Source organism: Solanum stenotomum, chromosome 11 (genome assembly GCF_019186545.1).
Source record: "Solanum stenotomum isolate F172 chromosome 11, ASM1918654v1, whole genome shotgun sequence".
NCBI classification, from domain to species: Eukaryota; Viridiplantae; Streptophyta; class Magnoliopsida; order Solanales; family Solanaceae; genus Solanum; species Solanum stenotomum.
In genome coordinates this window covers 15379655-15399026 of record NC_064292.1, presented here as the reverse complement: position 1 = coordinate 15399026, position 19372 = coordinate 15379655, and the positions used below count along the sequence as shown (strand labels likewise).

The following is a 19372-nucleotide window of genomic DNA, read 5'->3' as shown; positions in this document are numbered from 1 at the left end:
AAAAGCAATGACATATATATGATAGAATGCCGAAAATACTAAACATGACTGATCTATATGTAATGACCAACTATGACATGCTGAAACTGAATACTAAACATGGTCAATCCAAATAGAGTCTGACTGATTTGTGGGAGCTACTAATCACCGATAATAAAACCACACAAGCTGAATGTGGAGTCCGATGTATACACCCAATCGAGAGGACCCAATATACCTTGCAAAAGGTATAAAGGCATGCTGGCGTGATCACTAATCTGTTGCCCATGGAAGGGACTTACAACCTACTTGTCTAGTAGTTCTGGGACTATTTGAGTATGCTAAACCCCAGTTCAACTCGGTATTATGCTAGTCCCAATGAATTTAGTAGTAAACTGATTATGACTGATTTTCTATAATTGTTCTGGATAGCCCAAAACTATACATGCAAACTTAACGCAACAATTTAAACTGACATTGATTCATAATACCGAGGCATGTATAACTGATTCCTGATAAAGTCTGACCTAACACATACAATTCAAGAACTAAAGAAATACATAGCTAGGGTTCTGACATTCATACGATAATCTGAAGAAGACGGGACATGCTGATTTGGAACATTAAAACATAGCTAAAATGTGACATGCTGTTTAGATGTTAGACCATATAGTTAAAAACGTGATTTCTAAATCGGAACATTTTTAAAACAATCTCTTTATGAAAATCAGTTGTAACTTTAGAAACTACCAGGGTTAATTCATAATCATTGAAAAATGATCAATATTTGGATCATTATAACATTTAAAAACCAAAATCAAGGAACGTTCAAGAACCCTAATTTCGTTCATAGCATGGAATCAAGAATCGTCTGAATTCTAGGGATCTAACGGGCGAAAGGGACCCATTAATGAAATCCAACATACCTAGTGACAAAATCTCCACGAAAAACTATCAACTAGGACTGGACTTGACTTTTTCGGTGAATTTCTAGCGTTTTCCGGCGGCGGCTAGGGTTTATCTAGGGTTTCAACTGCCCCTCTCTCTACTCTCTTCTTTTCTTTTGTTTTACTTACTTAAATGACTTAGGTAAGTTTTTGTTAGGTTTATAGGATTTTAAATGACTAACTAAAACCCTTTAATTTTAGGAATTAAAGAAGAGTGGGAAAAGACAAAAACACCCTTGACTTAAAAGTTGTCCAAATCGTGATGCGAATTGGGCACCTGCCAAAACTGAAAATTCTGCAAATTTTTCCTTCACAAATCTGGGGTGTTACATTACATCCCCCTTGGAAACATTCGTCCTCGAATGAAGACTAAACTAGCTAAAAATGGAGGGAGAGGGCTGCAATCCCTACCACTAAACACTAAGACTGAATTTCTAACTGGACTGAGTTCCAAGCACATGCAAATACGCTGAAAATGCAAGTACAACTGAAGGAACATGATTCTAAGACTGAGCTGATGCCTGAACTACTGAAAAACTGAAGAGGAACTATTACCTCAAGACGGAGTAGGATCGGAAGGAAAGAGGTAAGGATACTTGGACTTCATGGTTGTTTCTGCTTCCCAAGTAGCTCCCTCTACGGACTGACTCCTCCACAAAACCTTGACTGAAGCGACTTCCTTGTTTCTCAATCTTCTAACCTGACGATCAAGAATCTTTACTGGTACATCCTCATAAGAAATGTTATCTTTCACCGCCACGCTCTCTAATGGAACCACGGATGCTGGATCCCCGACACACTTTTTCAAAAGTGAGATGTGAAAGACTGGATGCACTGCTGCTATATCTGCTGGCAACTCTAACTCGTAAGCCACTTTCCCAATCCTTTTCAAGATCTTATAAGGGCCTACATATCTAGAACTGAGCTTCCCTTTCTTTCCAAATCTCATCACCCCTTTCATAGATGACACTTTTAGAAAAACCCAATCATCAACTTGAAACTCTAATTCCCTTCTTCTCACATCTGCATAAGACTTCTGGCAACTCTGGGCTGTCTTAAGTCTATCTTTGATGAGTTGCAATTTCTCCATAGCATAGAGGACTAAATCTGGCCCTATCAATGCTGCTTCACCTACTTCAAACCAACCAACAGGAGATCTACATCTACGCCCATACAATGCCTCATAAGGGGCCATCTGAATGCTGGAATGGTAGCTAATGTTGTAGGCGAACTCTATAAGAGGAAAGTGGTCATCCCAACTACCCTTGAAGTCGATCACACAAGCTCTCAACATGTCCTCTAAGGTCTGAATGGTACGCTCTGCCTACCCATCTGTCTACGGATGAAATGTTTTGCTAAGGTTAACAAGAGTACCAAGACCTTTCTGAAATGACTTCCAGAAATTAGAGGCAAATTGAGGACCTCTATCTAAGATAATAGACAAAGGAACTCCATGCAACCTCACAATCTCATTAATGTAAAGCTTGGCATAATCCTCTGCTGAAAATGTAGTCTTAACCGCCAAAAATTGAGAAGACTTGGTAACTTTATCAACAATCACCTAAATGGAATAATGTTGTCTGCGAGTATGAGGTAACCCTGTGATGAAATCTATGTTGATCACTTCGCACTTCCGAGTAGGAATATCAATCTCTTGAGTCACACCTATCAGTCTCTGATGGAGGACTGATATTGATCCCCGTGAGGACATCAAAAGGGGCATCTGTAGTCCCCAATATTTGATTTATAGCTGAAGGTGTCAGAGGGACCTCCACACCTCGCACTGTTACAAAGTGAGAACGAGCATCAAGATTCCAATTTGCGTAGAATTCCCTCACCACACTAACATTGCACTCTGATGGATCTTGAAAGATGAAACCCATGTGCAGCTCTTGCAGATGACGCATAATGTGTGGGAACTCCCTCTCTAAGTTGACATCATCAAGTATCACATCCGAGAAGTACTTGGCTTCCGTGTGTGATTTGTACCACTTCTTGCCCTCCGATGTGACAGCCTTCTCCCCGTAGCGCTGTGTTTGTCCTCTTGGGACTGCAGGTGCCAGGGGAATGGTGGTGCCCGTTCTTATTCTCTTACGGTTGCTAGACGCCACCGTTTTGCCCGACCTTTGTGTGCTAGACATGGTAACCTGCAATCAGACAAAACTCATATCATTTAATGAGACTCAATAATAGAAGGCCACCCCACACCTACACTCAAACACAACTTTACAAACAACACGGTACTCAAACTTCCCAATGTCATTTTCAGCATATGATTCATATAATTCACCCCAGCCCAAACATACAAGCCCAAACATCTCAGATTCTACTCAAGAATTCGAACCAACACATATCCTTCTACTCCAATCACTTCCCTCATAACCTATTTTCCACTCAAGACTTCCTAAACCCCAATTTTTTATTTATATGGTCAACCAAATGCATTCCAACAAATTTTACCACCATGACTAGCAGTAATTAAGCAGAAAACAAAAAGAACAACAATTTCAACATCGTAGACTAACCACCCATCGCCCACATGAATATTAGTCCTAACTTACGTAAATCATCCAAATAAAGAAACAAAAGTGTGTAGGAAACATACCTTTCGTGCTTAGACCCACAAAAACTGATGAACTTGGTGAGAAACTCCAACTTCGCCACACGAATTTGTTCTTGGAAAGAGTTAGGGTTGAAAGAGAGAAGGGAATAAAGAAATTTAGAAGAGAAAATAGAGTTTAAGGGACGACTTAGGGGATTAAAAGGGAATGGGGGTTGATTTTTACCATATTGGCCGGGTAAAACTCGACTTTTTTAATGAAAGTACCCTAAAACTTACCAGGTCCGCGACGCGGAGATGTCGCGGACATGCCTTGTGTCTTTTCCGCCTTCGCTTGGGGCTCTCCTCTTGCAGAAACAAGTCCGCGACTCGATGAGGTCGCAGACTCCACTGTTTTCTTGCCCCGTCTTCGCTTGGGGCTCACCTTTTGCAAAAACAAGTCCACGACGCGGTGAGGTCGCAGACTCCACTATTTTCTCGCACCAAAATTTCTCTTTTTTCTTTTTTTTTTCTTACAAATTACAACTTTTAAGATAACTGAAATAACCTATAACTAAAATTAAACCAAACTAGCCTATTCAAATAAAACACAATGGGAATATCTTCTAAAATACAAGGTCTCGGGTTGCCTCTCAAGTAGCACTTGATTTAATGTTGCGGCACGACTCAGCTCCCCCTCATTTATTGCTCAACTCCAAACTTTGTTCTTCTCAAACCACCTCTTGTCCAAAATAAAGCTTAACCCTTTATCCATTCACGATGAACGTGGATTGCTTAACTTCATTCCATAACTCTACAATGCCGTGGTCGGTCATGCACACCACCTTAAATGGTCTGATCCATTTTGACTTCAACTTACCTGGAAACAACCTTAATCTAGAGTTATACAATAATACCTTTTGCCCCAATTCAAAATGTCGAGGCACAATATGCTTATCATGCCATCGTTTAGTCTTCTTCTTATAGAGCTTGGCATTTTCATAGGCATGTAGTCTGAATTCTTCCAATTCATGTAGCTGACCCATCCTTTTTCTCCCTGCTAGTTCCGGGTCCATGTTCAACTTCTTCGTTGCCCAGTAAGCCTGATGTTCTAATTCAACTGGAAGGTGACACGCTTTACAAAACACCAAGTGATAGGGAGAAGTCCCTATTGGTGTCTTATAAGCGGTCATGTATGCCCATAATGCATCATCAAGCTTCATTGCCCAATCTTTCCTTTGGGCATTCACTGTTTTCTGTAGAAGCTGCTTCCCTTCCCTGCTTTTCACCTCTACCTAGCCACTAGTTTAAGGGTGGTATGTTGTAGCTACCTTGTGTTTGACTCCATATTTAGCTAAGATATTCTTCACCAATTGATTTATGAAGTGTGTCCATCCATCACTGATTATTTCTCTAGGAGTTCCAAACCGAGTGAAGAAGTGCTTCTTTAGAAACTTCAACACCACTTTAGCATAGTTGGTCGGCAATGCCACTGCCTCAACCCATTTTGACACAGAGTCCATGGCCACAAGTATGTATTGATTTCCATTCGATGGAGGGAATGGCCCCATGAAGTCGATCACCCAGACATCAAATATTTCAACCTCCAAGATGTTATGCAAGGGCATCTCATGTCATCTGGAAATAGACCCCATCTTCTGGCATTGATCACAACTTTTCACATACCCTGCAGCATCCCTAAACAGAGTAGGCCAGAAAAAACTTGATTGGAGCACCTTATACTCACCTACATGATGACCCTCATATGCAGATGAGTGGCAACTATCCATCACTTGTCTCATCTTGGACTCAGGCACACACCTCCTCATCATTTTGTCCGGCTCTTGATTGAAGAGATAAAGTTCATCCCATATGTAGAACCGAGCATCATAATAAGCCTCTTCTTTTGGTGTGTGGTTGCACCTGGTGGAAACAATCCGCTAACCAAATAATTAACAATATATGCATACCATTGTAGTTCGGTCACCTCTAGTGCCGATAGTTGTTCATCAAGGAATTCTTCCCTAATCTGACCTTGCTCTCCCATATGTGACGAACTCTCCAATCTTGATAGGTGGTCTGCAATCTGGTTTTCAGAACCTCTTCGGTCCTTGATGTCGATGTCAAACTCTTGTAGCAATAGAATCCACCTGATTAACCATGACTTTGTATCCTTCTTGTTGAACAAGTACCTGATAGCTGCATGGTCAGTATAAACAACAACTTTAGTACCTACCAAGTAAGATCTAAACTTGTCAAAAGCATAGACCAAGGCGAGCATTTCTTTTTCAGCCAATATGTAGTTGGTTTGGGCCGCATCCAGTGTTTTGCTTGCATAATATATTGAGTGAAACACCTTATCTTTCCTTTTCCCCAACACTTCTCTCACAGCCACATCACTTGCATCACACATCAGCTCAAAAGGAAGCTCCCAATTTGGGGAAGTTAGGATTGGAGCTTCTATCAGCTTCTTCTACAAAGCTTCAAAAGCTTGCATACATTGCTCATCAAATACAAATTTCATCTCCTTCTCTAGGAGACTACATATGGGTCTTGCAATCTTAGAGAAATCATTGATGAATCTCCTATAGAAACCAGCATGACCCAAAAAACTTTGCACCCCTTTAACAGAAATTGGGGGAGGTAACGTTTCAATTACTTCCACTTTGGCACGATCTCCCTCTCTTTGACACCTTATGGCCCAGCACAATCCCTTCCTTCACTAGGAAATGACATTTTTCCCAGTTTAGGACGAGATTAGTTTCCTCGCATCTAGCCAGCACCCTGTCTAAATTCTCCAAGCACCTATCAAAAGACTCCCCAAATACTGAGAAGTCATCCATGAATATTTCCACAAAATCTTCAACCATATCATGAAAGATAGCCATTATGCATCTTTGGAAGGTGGCTGGAGCATTGCCTAGCACAAACGACATTCTCTTAAAAGCATATGTCCCATACGGGCAAGTGAATGTAGTTTTCTCCTGGTCCTCTGGTGCAATCACAATTTGGTTATATCCTGAATAGCCATCCAGCAAACAATAATATTCTTGTCCAACCAACTTGTCCAGCATCTGATCAATAAAAGGAATCGAGTAGTGATTCTTTCTGGTGGCTTCATTCAATTTTTTGTAATCCATGCATATTCGCCATCCCGTCACTATACTGGTTGGAATCAGCTCATTTTTTTCATTGGTTATCACCGTCATTCCTCCCTTTTTAGGCACACAGTGAACTGGGCTGACCCACTTGTTGTCCGAAATTGGATAGACAATACCCGCATCTAGCTATTTGATCACCTCCTTGCGCACCACATCTTTCATCACTGGGTTTAGCCTGCGTTGCGGTTGCACAATTGACTTGTTCCCCTCCTTCATGAATATCATGTGCATGCATAAAGTTGGGTTGATGCCATGTATGTCAGCCATCTGCCAGCCTATCGCCCTTTTCCTATTCCTCAATATTTTCATAGATACCTCAACCTGCAATTCGGACAAAGCAGAAGAAAGGATTACATGTAAAGATTCATTAGCACATAAGAATGCATACCTGAGATGAGAAGGGGGAGCCTTTAACTCCAATGTTGGTGCTTCCACAATCGAAGGCTTGGGAGGTGGTCCTAGGACTCTATTTAAAAGCTTCACAAACTTGCGAAGCATACTCACATTCGGGACATTTAGGACGTTAGCCAACTCCTGGGCTTCAACATCTCTCTCAATGTCTTGCCCAATTAACACTCTCTCTAAAGGGTATTGGGCTTCAACATATTTAGCTGACATTGCCTCATCAATGACTGTAACTGCAGACAGCTCCTCATATATTGCATGCAACTTCATTGCCTTGTAAACATCAAATATCTCGACCTTGTCATGAGCCCTCATTGTTAGTCTACTGGCCTCCACATCAATTAATACACCTCTGATTGCTAGGAATGGGCGTTCCAAAATAAATGGGACCTCTGGGTCAGGCTCAAAATCCAAAATGACAAAGTCCATAAGGAAAAAATCAGAGTTCCCACTTGAACCAAGACATCTTCAATAACGCCATCTGGCCTTGCCACCGAATGGTCCACTAAATGCAACATAATGGTTGTGGACTTAGGCCTTCCTAGTCCCAATTTGAGAAACATGGACATAGGCACCAAATTGATACTTGTGCCCAAATCACACAACCCTCTTGCCTTAACACACTGACCAATTGTATCTGAACAGTGAAGCTCCTTGGATCTTTCAACTTAATTGGGAACCAGTTCTGGATCCTAGAACTTCACTCCTCCATGAGTGTTACTGTTGCATACTCAGCCAATCTACTCTTGTTGGCTACCACATCTTTCACATATTTGGCATACTTAGAAATACCCTGCAACACATCTATCAAAGGCAAGTTAACATGTATATGTTTGAGTAATTCAATAAACTTACCGAAACATTCATCCTCTTTTTGTTTTCTGAATTTCTGTGGGAATGGAGGACGTGGTTTTGCTTTTGGTTCCTCATTAACCCTTTGTTCACTTAGTTCTGCTTCATCTACAAGTTTTCCTTTTTCATCAGCAACTTTTTCCTTTGGTGTCAACTCCTCCAATGGACGACCACTCCGAGTACTCACAACATTTACCTTCTTTGGGTTCGGGTCGGTATTTCCCGGCAAACTCCCTTTTGGTCGGGAAGTTTGGGCTCTAGCAAACTGCCCAAACTGTTTCTCCAAATTCTGAGTCGCCAATTGATTGTTTCGAACATCTACTGCTAATTTAGCTTGATCCTCCATGATTTATTTTAGCATGTCCTCCACACTCATATCACTTTGCTTGGCAACCTACTGGTTACCATGGTTTTCCTGATTTCCATGGCTTTGCTGATGGTACTGTTGTCCACTACTCTGTGGTCTGTATTGGTTATGTCCTTGATGTTGGTTTTGATTTCCACCCCATGAAAAGTTTGGGTGGTTCCGCCAGCTCGGGTTGTAGGTATTTTCATAGCTCTGGTGATTTCCTCCTCGTTGAGCATTACCTACAAAATGAACAGATTCTGGGTTTGTTTCACATACATCAGCACCGTGATCTCCACCTCCACATACTTCACACCAAGCTTGTGGTTGATGTACCATATTAACTTAGGCTTGTTGTTGTCCTAGTGACATGTTGCTGAAATGAGTAGTCATCATATTCTGCATTGCTGCGATTTGTGCCGACAAATTTGTCACTGCATCCATTTCCAACACTCCAGCAGTCTTCTGTATGACTGGTTTAGTTCCTCCACCATTCCACTCGGGGTTACCCTGTGAAATTCTATTGAGCAAACAGCTCAGCATATGTCTTCTCCAAAGCTTGTCCGCCTGCAACAGAATCAACTAAATTTTTGTGTTTGGTTCCAACCCTTCAATGAAGGTATGGACCAACACTTCGTTAGCTTGATGGTGATGTGGACAACTTAACAGTAGGGACTTATACCTATCCCAAGCTTGGTACAATTTTCCCCTCCTTTCTGCCAAAAGCTTAATATGTCGCTTCTCAGCTTGGTTGTTTTACCGGATGGAAAAAACCTTAAATTTTCGAGCAAGATCATCCCAAGTTGTTATGGAATTTGCGGGCACAGAGTTCAGCCATCTTTTTGCTACCCCCAGCAGAGAAAAGGGGAATAATGTAGGCCTCACATAATCATAGTTCACTCCAGTTAGAGTGTATGTGTCACTGATCTCGAGGAAATTCTGAATATGCACTCGTGGGTCCTCATGAGATAGACCAGTGAACTGCCTGTTTGTGTGCAGTAGTTGCACCATGTTCTACTTCAATTCAAACCTCCCACCAGGTGCAGGTTTCTGAATACTTGAGGTAACATTGGTGGTTTGTGGGATTGCCACATCCCTCAATATCATTTCTGCCGTCATTGTCGGTGGGTCTTGATCCTCCCTTTCTTCTGAAGTTTCTGGTTTACTAGCCACAAGAGGAACAGAATAAGTGAGTCTTCTGTGCCTTCTCCGGTAATGAACAAATCTCTCTGGTTCAGCTAAAGGCTTTAACAAGTCCTGGTCGTCTTCCAGTGTGAAAACCTGACATAACCTGTGAAATGAAGAGCCAAGATCAAGTTGTCAACACTTCTACAAATAATTTAGACACTCAAAAATTAGATATCTGCCGATTTCAAAGTCCTCGGCAGCAGCACCAAAAACTTTTTGCGTCCAAAAGCACACGCAAGTGCACGTGGTCACTCAAGTAGTACAACGACTCTTTCGAGCGAATTATCGAACCCAAGGGACTTCAAATCAACAAATAACAACTTTGCTATGTCTAAAATAAATTTACTTATGTGACAAACAATTTTCGAAATTTGTTTGTATCTACTAAGTTGAACAATCTCAAAAATTAATTACTACAATCATAGAGTTTCAAACAAGAGAATTTCACAATATGGGAAAGTAATCCAGGGTTGTAGCATAACCCAATTTCCGGCATAATATTAATTTATCCAAGCATTTGACAGGCTAACCTCATTATGGATTAGCAAGGTTCATTTTACGATCATGATCTTCCGACCTCTAATCGCCTAACACCATTGACAGCCTAACTACATCATTGAGCGGGGATAGGCATGAACCAATGGCGGAGCATTAAGCCATCATCTTACATATTAATCAAGCGTGGTATATAGGTATAAGACTATCCTATATACGAAACACTTTAACTTTACTCTAGAATGAACACGCTTCTCACATTCTTTGGTCTATCCCTCTATTCAACTTCCGAATTCAAGAGTGGACAATGAGTTTATTTTAATGTAGATCAATCATTAAAATAGTTAAACAAGAATGTAAGCATAAATCACAAGAAAATCCATCTCATGCTAGAAACAAATACTAATATACCATTAATCGTAGCTACAACCCTAGAATAAGGGAATTTAGCTACTTATAGAACAAAAGATCATCAAATAATGTATATGGATCATAAAAGGGTTTTCCAAAATGAAGGAGTAGAAGAAAAGCCCTAGAAAGTGTTAGACAAATCTCCCAAATCGATGTTCTCTCGTCTTTTCAAAACTGGATAAAATAAAAATAACACACTTAAAATATTTATAGTCTAAAATAAAATACGTGGCCAATTTCTGGTGTCCAGGTCCACGACGTGGACCTGTTCCCTCGCCTATAGTTGCACACAGATGAAACCTCTCCGCGACGCGCTCCCATCGCGCACTCCACTGTTAAGTGGAATTCCTTTTCTGCATCCGCATATTAGCTCCGCGATGCGGATATGCTCCCTCGTAGTGTATTCTCCAGCTTCTTGGCCCTTTTTCTCCGTAACTTATTTCTTTTATTTTCTGACCTCTGACCAGGTGCCCTATTTTGGCTCGTTCTTCTTTGTTTTTCACCCAGAAACATCTAATCATATTGGTTAGAAGAAGCGACATCAAAAGACTCTCAAAACTTAATTCCGACAACAAAAAATGCTCTCAACTTAGCTATATATATGGGATAAATTGGTTGTTAGGCGCATAAATACGCCCAAGATCAGGAGGTAAAGAGGGATTCTGTCTACACTCTCGCTCCATCTGTCAGAGCATTAGTTCATAGTGCAACACTCTGAACATGGGCATCAGTGCCCGAAATCTCCCCAGAAGTACCAGCTCCACTGGATCCAACCGTAGTGGTGTCTCTCAAAGAGATCTGGGGAGCGGTCAAAAACATCACATCCTCCAAGTCTAGGAGATCATTATATACCTCAACATCTCACACCTCAATCCGCTCCTCGTCGGTCTCTGCCTCCGACTCATCAGCTGCTATGTTATCCATCTGTACATCTCTGGTGGTAGTCGGAGGAATCTTAGACGTAGCTGGAGCATCCTCTATCTCAGTTGCCTCAAATATGGTGGTGAAGTCTGTACACTTGAGATAGTCCACATCCTTCCTCATATATGTCACCTCGACTCTCAAAACCGTCACGTAGCCCCTTGTCTACTCTCACAAGTCTTAACTCTCACAGTCAGAGTGTCAATCGATGCTCGTAGGGGTATCAATGTAGCTAGGATGGCAGCATCTATCATCTATGGTACATCAGCCTCCAGTTGAGTAGCATTCACATCCGTAGAAAGGGCTAAGTTCCCCATCTTCAGGAGCATGGCCTGAGTGATCTTGGTGGGCTGGGCTGCAGTAGAAGTACCAGGAGTCTGGGAAGAAGAAGTACTTGAAGGCCCGAGGGCCGGAGTAGGCAATGATGCCTCTCCAAGTATAGAGTTAATGTCCACTTCTCGGGATGTATCTACCGGGGTTGCTCTCATCTTGTCAGCCTCATCCCTAGTGTACTCAGCCTCAATACGCCGAATGTCTGTGGAGGATGTGGAGGTGACCTCAATATCTCTCATCGCGTCCCGAGGAACTCCAGCACGCCGGCACAGCTCTGTAATCAGCATTGGGAATAGTAGGGAGGTATGTCTCTGCTTGGCCCTCATGGCCATCTCATGCTCTATGATAAGCCCTATGTCAATGCTCTTCTTAGACATAATCGATCCGAGGTAGGCCACCTTAGGATGGCGGAGAATGGACTAATTCTGGAATGGCATAATGGAGCTGCTGATGAATCCAAACCAATATCGCGCAGCTACACTAAATTTATTCTTCTCGATTGGTACGCTTGCCTCAATCCACCTCGGAGTGGTGTCAAAGATGAGGGGATCTAACCATCCCTTGAGCTCATCCAATGATGTTATAGTGGTAGCCAAATTGGGGTAGTCAAAGTTTGACCCTCTATTAAATACCGTGTTGATGTGATCACGACTACAGTGCACTACTATCCCCCATACCATGATGGACCCCACTGGTCTAAAGGTACTGGCCTTCTTCTTTCCCTTAGGAACTAGGTCACCATATGCCGAGTAAAACTCCCGGACCCATGTAGGAATATAGGGGCCACGGGGCCTGGTAAATCGTTCAAAGCGATGATACTAGAGTGTCTCCCTCACCCTGGAGTATTTGCCATCTAGGCCCTCAGTAGAAAGTAGATTCTCCTCCAAAATAGTCTGCAACCCATCGACTTTTAATCTGTTGAGTAGCCTGGGGGGGGGGGGACCTGTACTGGTGCTACTGGGGTCATAGGTGGTGCCGGAGTTGGAACTGTACTAGCTGCAAGAGGAGCGGCTGTTGGGAATCTAGATGAGTCAGGACGAGACCTAGCACGAAGCTCTGCTCTCATGGAATTAAGTGGTTGGTCGTCATCTGGCTCAGATAATGTAGCCTGGGAGTCAATAGACTCTCTCTTCCTGCCGGAGTTGTGCTCCGGAACCTCAGAAACTGGCTTATTGCCTTTAGCCTTGCCTCGCTTTGAAGGCTCTAAACTTCCCTTCTTAGGAGGATTGGCTCCTCCTTCATTTATAACTACGCCCTGTGCTCGTTTACGGGGTGGCATATCAAGGTTGGTTCTAGCCATATCTGCAAAAACATCAAAAAGAGTTAAAACAATTCAAGCAAAGTTGTAGAAAATAGTTGCAGACAGACTCGCCGAACCGATCGGCAAGTCGTCGAATCACTTTGGCAAGCCAGATCGGGTTTACCGAAAGGATTGGCTTAAAACTTTTCTCAGACAATTGGCATGTCGGCGATGGGAAGGGCCTTTTGGCGAATCGCCGACAGTCTTTAGCCAGCAAGAACTAGCCCGCCGAAAGTTATAGTGCATTTTAGGGGTTAGGAGAGCAGAAAGGGCGATCAAGAAAGACTTTCAGCCAACTCAGGCTTCTCGCTGAAAGTTACAGAACCCACACTCAACAATTGCTTGAAATTAAAGACGATATAGAGGGATTCGGTGAACCGCCGAGTGGTTCGGCGAGCTCGACCCAGCTTGCCAAACTGCCCGACGTGCCTACTTTCAACCCCATCTTCCAAATTCAACCCCACAACCCCCGAAAACAAAATCACAACATGCAGACATTTAATTAAACTAAGACCCATTACACCCATGCCCCAGGATAATCAGACTTCTCCTGGTTTGGTCAAATTTGGTCATTTGACGACTTTAGCCCTTAGGAATGACGTCAAACGCTCCATCATCGGGAAAAATATGTCAATTAGCACAAATGCGGTTACTTAGACTTCACCTGACTAGACCCAACACCAAATTAGCACAACCCAATAATTTTGATCAATTTTAAGGCATGCAAATCTCGGGAAATCAACATTTAGGCATTATAGACATGATATTCAAATTAAAACAGGCACACACACATATAATTACGATCAGAGAGGCCCAGTACACATCACTAAGATAAAACAATTGTAAATGAGTAAATATTACTAATTACAAGTTTGGGGTTCGGAAAACCAACCTTAGAAGCCGAATAAATAAGTTGTAACGCTAGGCGGCAACGATATCCACTCCGAACACACTATCGATGACCAAAAAGTAGTAAAATCACAAAAATATGGGAAATTATAGTGCGGGTGTAAGTTTGGGAAGTTGAAAAGTGAGGGAATGTGAAAGATTTTGAACTTTTAAACCTTTGGCCTTTAAAACCATCCACTTCTCGCCCATTCGATGACATTAGTTTTGCTCGCCGACCCACTCAGCGACATGCTAAGTGGGCACTTACCTTGTCAAGTTTTACAAGACTTCCAGTTAATGTGGGGGTCCAAACGGTGGACAAAGTCGTGATCGTCGACCATTTCAGCGACACGCCGATTTGCTCATGGGCTCACTGAGTCTTACAGACTCCAACCTTAAAAATTCTTGAGTCCAACGACGCTCCAAGTCAAGCTCGCCAACCTCTTCGGCGAGTCACCGACTAGACATTTAGCTCGCCAATCTGTACTTTCCAAACTTATTCCACACTTTAACCTGCACAATTAACACACGATTATTTTAAAAACAAAATGAAAGCAGTAAAACATGGGTTGCCTCCCAAGAAGCGGCTTAGTTAACGTCGTGGAACGATGCAATTCCCCACTCAATTTTGGTTTGTGGGGCAGAGAAGAGACAACACATAACCCATTTGGGTCTCCAGTAGATGAATAGACATGGAATGGGAAGCAATCATCTGATTCAGCAGTGAGAAATTCTCTTTTATCTCATTCAACACTTTGTCGTGTTCTTCAACTTTATGAAGAATGAGTGAAAGTATCTCTTCAGTTTGTCCACCCTCATACTCTTTGAACTTTCTACGCTCATGAGGGGGAATGTATCGATCTTTCTTTTTGTACGGTACCTCCAATTCCATATTCTGTTTGGCCACAAGATCAAGCTGAGTAAACAGTGTGGCCAAAATCTAGTCCTTCTCAGTCTCCGTGTTGGTCTTAGCGATATAATCAAGGATTTGGGCTGCTATTGCATAGGGTAGTCGTGTGAGACCACCAGAAGAAATTCTCTGGACTAAGACCTCTGTAGAAACAGTCCAGTAGCATTTAGTAGCATTTTATCTGAGATTCCATGAGCTGGGCATTGTAGCAGTAGTGACTTAAATCTCAGCCGCAACTCATGGATTAACTCACCTTCTAATTGCCTGAAACTTTGGATGTTATCCCTAAGAATCATCATTCCCAAAGGAGGGTGGTCCATTTGGTCACCGCTGCTACGAGACATGCTCATTTCTTCTGTTCTAAACAAGCAACAGGAAAACCAAAACTAAGAGTAAGTAGATTCAACTATGACTAACAAGAACAAAAATCATCTTAACCAACACCACTCCCCGGCAGCGGCGCCATTTTGATTAACGTTTCAAGGACACTTCTTCCAATTCTAAGCGTCAATGATCGTTAGTCAGTATAATAACCCAACTAAATGAGTTAGGGTCGAATCCCACAAGGAGCGGTACGTGTTTAAGATTTAATCGGTAAGTCCAAACATGTTCAAATCAGTCATAGGAATAGACATTATCGAATAAAAACATAATTCAAACCAAGGGGTGACACGAATGTCAACTAAGGGGGTTTTGGTTTTAGTTATCAACTATAGCAGCAACAAATTAACACAAAAATAACAATAGAGAGACGGGTTCTTGGGATGTGATTCGATTACGGGCTAATATAGATAAATGGGTAATTGCAACTGTTAGAAAATAGCTGTAAATCTGTGATTTCTCTCGAATAATTTACCCCGAATCAAGTTGATTTCTCTCGAACATCAACAAGCATGCAAAATAAGAACAACCTACGCTTTAGTCCATTCAATCTCTCAAGCTGAATGTGTGGGAAAGGGTTTAGGATTCACTCTCTCGAGTTGAACCCATGACAACCCAATACCCACAAACCATCAATCAATAATCTTGGTTTTAAAACCTCTCTCTCGAGCAAGCCAAAAACACGAAGGTAGAACTGTATTTGCAACTACAATTTTTTAAGTTAAACCATAATTACTGATTGAAATCACTTCTAAACAACAATTAGCAACACCCATTAGCTAAATCAACCCATAATCACATAATCACACCCCAAGAATTGGGGTTTTAGCTAGACATCATAAAAAGATAGAAATCGTTACCAAATTGTGTTTTCATCCACTGGGTATGATTAATTTCGTCTTTACAAAGGTCCAAATTGAATAATTTCAAAGACCCACTTTCAATTTCTCAAAAATGGAAAACTTCAATTCTTCAAAGCTAAGAAAAACTTGCCTCTCAGTTCAGAATACTCAATATTCAAAAATAAGATACTTGATAATGATAAAAGCTTTATAGATTAAATGTTCAAAAATGTATTCATAGTCGCCAAAAGTATGTTGTGAAGGTCCATTTGGTGCAATAAGTCGGTCTCGCCGATCCACTCGGGGATGCGCCCTTTAGCCAATTTCGTCGCCTTTTTTCTTTGGCCTTCAGCATCCTCCAAGTCTGTAACTTTGGGCGATATAACACTGCATCGCGAAACCACTCGGCGATCCGTCGACTGCTCCTTTCTCTCGCCGACTTCACTTTCTCCTTCAGGGCTTGGCACACTAGAACTTTAGGTGGTCAAATGGGCACTCGACGACTCGCCAAATGGACTTGGCGATCACCAAGCTCTCTTTTTTCCTTCTTTCAGCTCGCTTCGTTCCGTTTTGCAACTTAGTGTCATTGTTTTGTTCCTCAATCCAAATACCTAGAAATCAAGAATTTTACATCAGTTATTTGCACAAAATAAGCGTTTGAGGACACTAAACCTATACAAATAAAGCCCTAAATGAGTCCAAATCTCCGATTCATCACTTGTACGCCATCAGGTTGGTGGTGGCACTGGCAGCCCAGAACAACTTTCTCTGCTTCGATAGGTTCTTTTGTAGGTGGCGAAACCTCAACAGTTGGAGCAGTAGTTGTTGGAATTTCAAACCTTGGAGCTACATCTTCAGATTCATCATTACATAGAACTTGACTAGACAACTCTTCATCCAGTTCCAAGTATTGTCTTCATCAAAAATAATATCTCTACTAGTCAGTATCCTTTTTGTCAAAGGATTAAATAGCTTGTACGCCATCGGGTTGGTGGTGGCATTGGCAGCTCAGAACAACTTTCTCTGCTTCGATAAGTTCTTTTGTAGGTGGCAAAACCTCAACAGTTGGAGCAGTAGTTACTGGAATTTCAGACCTTGGAGCTACATCTTCAGATTCATCATCGCATATAACTTGACTAGACAACTTTTCATCCCAGTTCCAAGTATTGTCTTCATCAAAAATAACATCTCTACTAGTCACTATACTTTTTGTCAAAGGATTAAATAGCTTGTGCGCCATCAGGTTGGTGGTGGCACTGGCAGCCCAGAATAACTTTCTCTACTTCGATAGGTTCTTTTGTAGGTGGCAAAACCTCAACAGTTGGAGTAGCAGTTACTGGAATTTCAGTCCTTGGAGCTACATCTTCAGTTCATCATTGCATAAAACTTGACTAGACAACTTTTCATTTCAGAACCAAGTATTGTCTTCATCAAAAACAGCATCTCTACTAGTCACTGTCCCTTTTGTCAAAGGATTAAATAGCTTGTATGTCTTGGACGTTTTGCTAAGACCAAGACACACACATTTAACACATTTATCATCAAGTTTCTTTCTCTTTACATCTGGGACATGTGCATAGGAAATGCAACTAAAATTTTTGAAGTGATCTACAGTCGGTCTCCTTCCACTCCAAGCCTGCTCTAGTGTCATATCTCGAAGAGCAAAAGTAGTACTTCTATTCAAGATGTGGATGCTTCAATTTACTATTTTTGACCAAAATGCCTTCGAAACTCTTCCATGAGCCAGCGAGCTTCTAACCATGTCAAGAATGGTTCTATTTTTTCTCTCTGATACACCATTTTGTTGAGGTGTATATGTTGTTGTGAGCTCTTTTTGAATGCCACAAGACTCACAAATTCTTCAAATGCCTTAGAGAAATATTCACCTCCACGATCTGTTCGAAGGCTTTTTATGGTCTTCTCTGTCTCATTCTTCACATGGGCTTTGAAATTTTTAAATACATTAAAAGCCTCTGATTTTTCCTGCAAAAAATATACCCAAGTCTTTCAGGAATAATCATTAATAAAGGTAATAAAATACCTTTTGCCTCCATTAGATATTGGTGTTATTGGCCCACAAGTGTCTGAGTGAACCAACTCCAACATCTCTTTTGCTCACTATGACTTGCCTTTCGGAAATTGAGACCGGTGTTGTTTGCCAACAACACATTCTTCACAGACTTAAGAAGGAACAACAATTTTAGAAAGGCCCGTCACCATATTCTTCTTTTGAAGGATCTTCAAACCACCAAAATTTAGATGACCATATCGAAAATGCCACAACCATGAAGGGTCTTTCACTTCCGCCATAAAACAAGATTGGACATTTTCAATCTTCAAAGAGAACAACATGTTATGACTCATTTTCACAATAGCGATAACTCCTCTAGAAGGATCAGAAATCTCGAAAGAATCATTCCTAAGGGTGATGACATATCCTTTTTCTAACAATTGACCAGCACTCAATAAATTATTTTTCAAAGCAGGAACACAAAACACATTAGATATTGTTTCCACACACCCATTCTTGATTCTAAAATTGATATTACCCTTCCCCATTACATTCACAGTGGAGAGATCACCTAAACCAACCGTCGAATGGAAGCTTTCATTTAAATAAGAGAAAGAAGACTTACTTCCATTTATGTGGTTACTGCAGCCAATATCCACATACCAAATAGCTTGCTCCTCAGGTTCATTTTCGATAAGGATTGCCATTAACAAGGTTTCTCCTTCATTGTTCTCAATAAAATTTGACTTTTCTTCTTTCTCACTAGGCAACCTAGTACGACATTCAGAACGATAATGGCCAAATTTATGACAGCGATAACATTCTACCTTAGATTTGTCAAAATCTTTTCCTCTGCCTTTGCCATAGTCATTATTGGCTCTAAAATTCCTGCTACAATCTTTGTTGCCACAATCCCTATTCCCTCGATCTTCTCTCCCTCTTCCTCTAAATCTACTCCTTCTTCTAGAATGGGAAGAAATAAAAGTAGAAGCCTTCGAGGTCTTCTCCTCAAAATATCTTTTGCTCATGTACCAACAAAGAGCTTTGCAATTCGTCAAGTGACAAAGCATCTATGTCGTTTGGCTCCTCAATCGAGCATACAACATAATCATATTTCGGTGACAGGGAAAGCAGTATCTTTTCAACAATTGTGACATCGTTCATTTTCAATCCATGAAATTGCATCTTGTTGCTTATCTCCATGGTTCTAGTGCAATAGGTAGTGACAGTTTCACCCTCCTTCATCTGCAAAGTTTTGAAATCCCTCATCAAGGCTTGAAGTTGTGCTCGTTTCACTCTTGTAGTACCTTGATACTTCTTTTTCATGGAGTCCCATATATCTTTGGAAGTTTCTTTGCAAAGAATAGTTTCCAAGACAGGGCGCTCAATAGCCTGAAAGAGGTCATTTTTTGCCTTCAAATCTTTCAGCTTTCTTCCTTCAAACTCCGTCTTTTGAGCATTCG

At 41.4% G+C, this 19372-nt stretch overlaps 3 protein-coding genes across 3 annotated transcripts in view; 1 reads left to right on the top strand and 2 right to left on the bottom strand.

The window, feature by feature from the left end:
- LOC125845586 (probable E3 ubiquitin-protein ligase BAH1-like 1) overlaps positions 1-19372 on the top strand; it is a 253315-nt gene that overhangs the window by 87007 nt on the left and 146936 nt on the right. The gene's annotated exons all lie outside the window — the stretch shown is intronic.
- On the bottom strand, positions 7732-8229 carry LOC125845689 (uncharacterized). Its single transcript, XM_049525230.1, has one exon. It carries the CDS (start codon positions 8227-8229, stop codon positions 7732-7734), a length of 498 nt encoding a protein of 165 aa, XP_049381187.1.
- Positions 8575-9240, bottom strand: LOC125845688 (uncharacterized). Its single transcript, XM_049525229.1, has 2 exons — positions 9004-9240; positions 8575-8796 (listed from the first exon to the last, which is right to left on the bottom strand). Exons 1-2 carry the CDS (start codon positions 9238-9240, stop codon positions 8575-8577), a joined length of 459 nt encoding a protein of 152 aa, XP_049381186.1.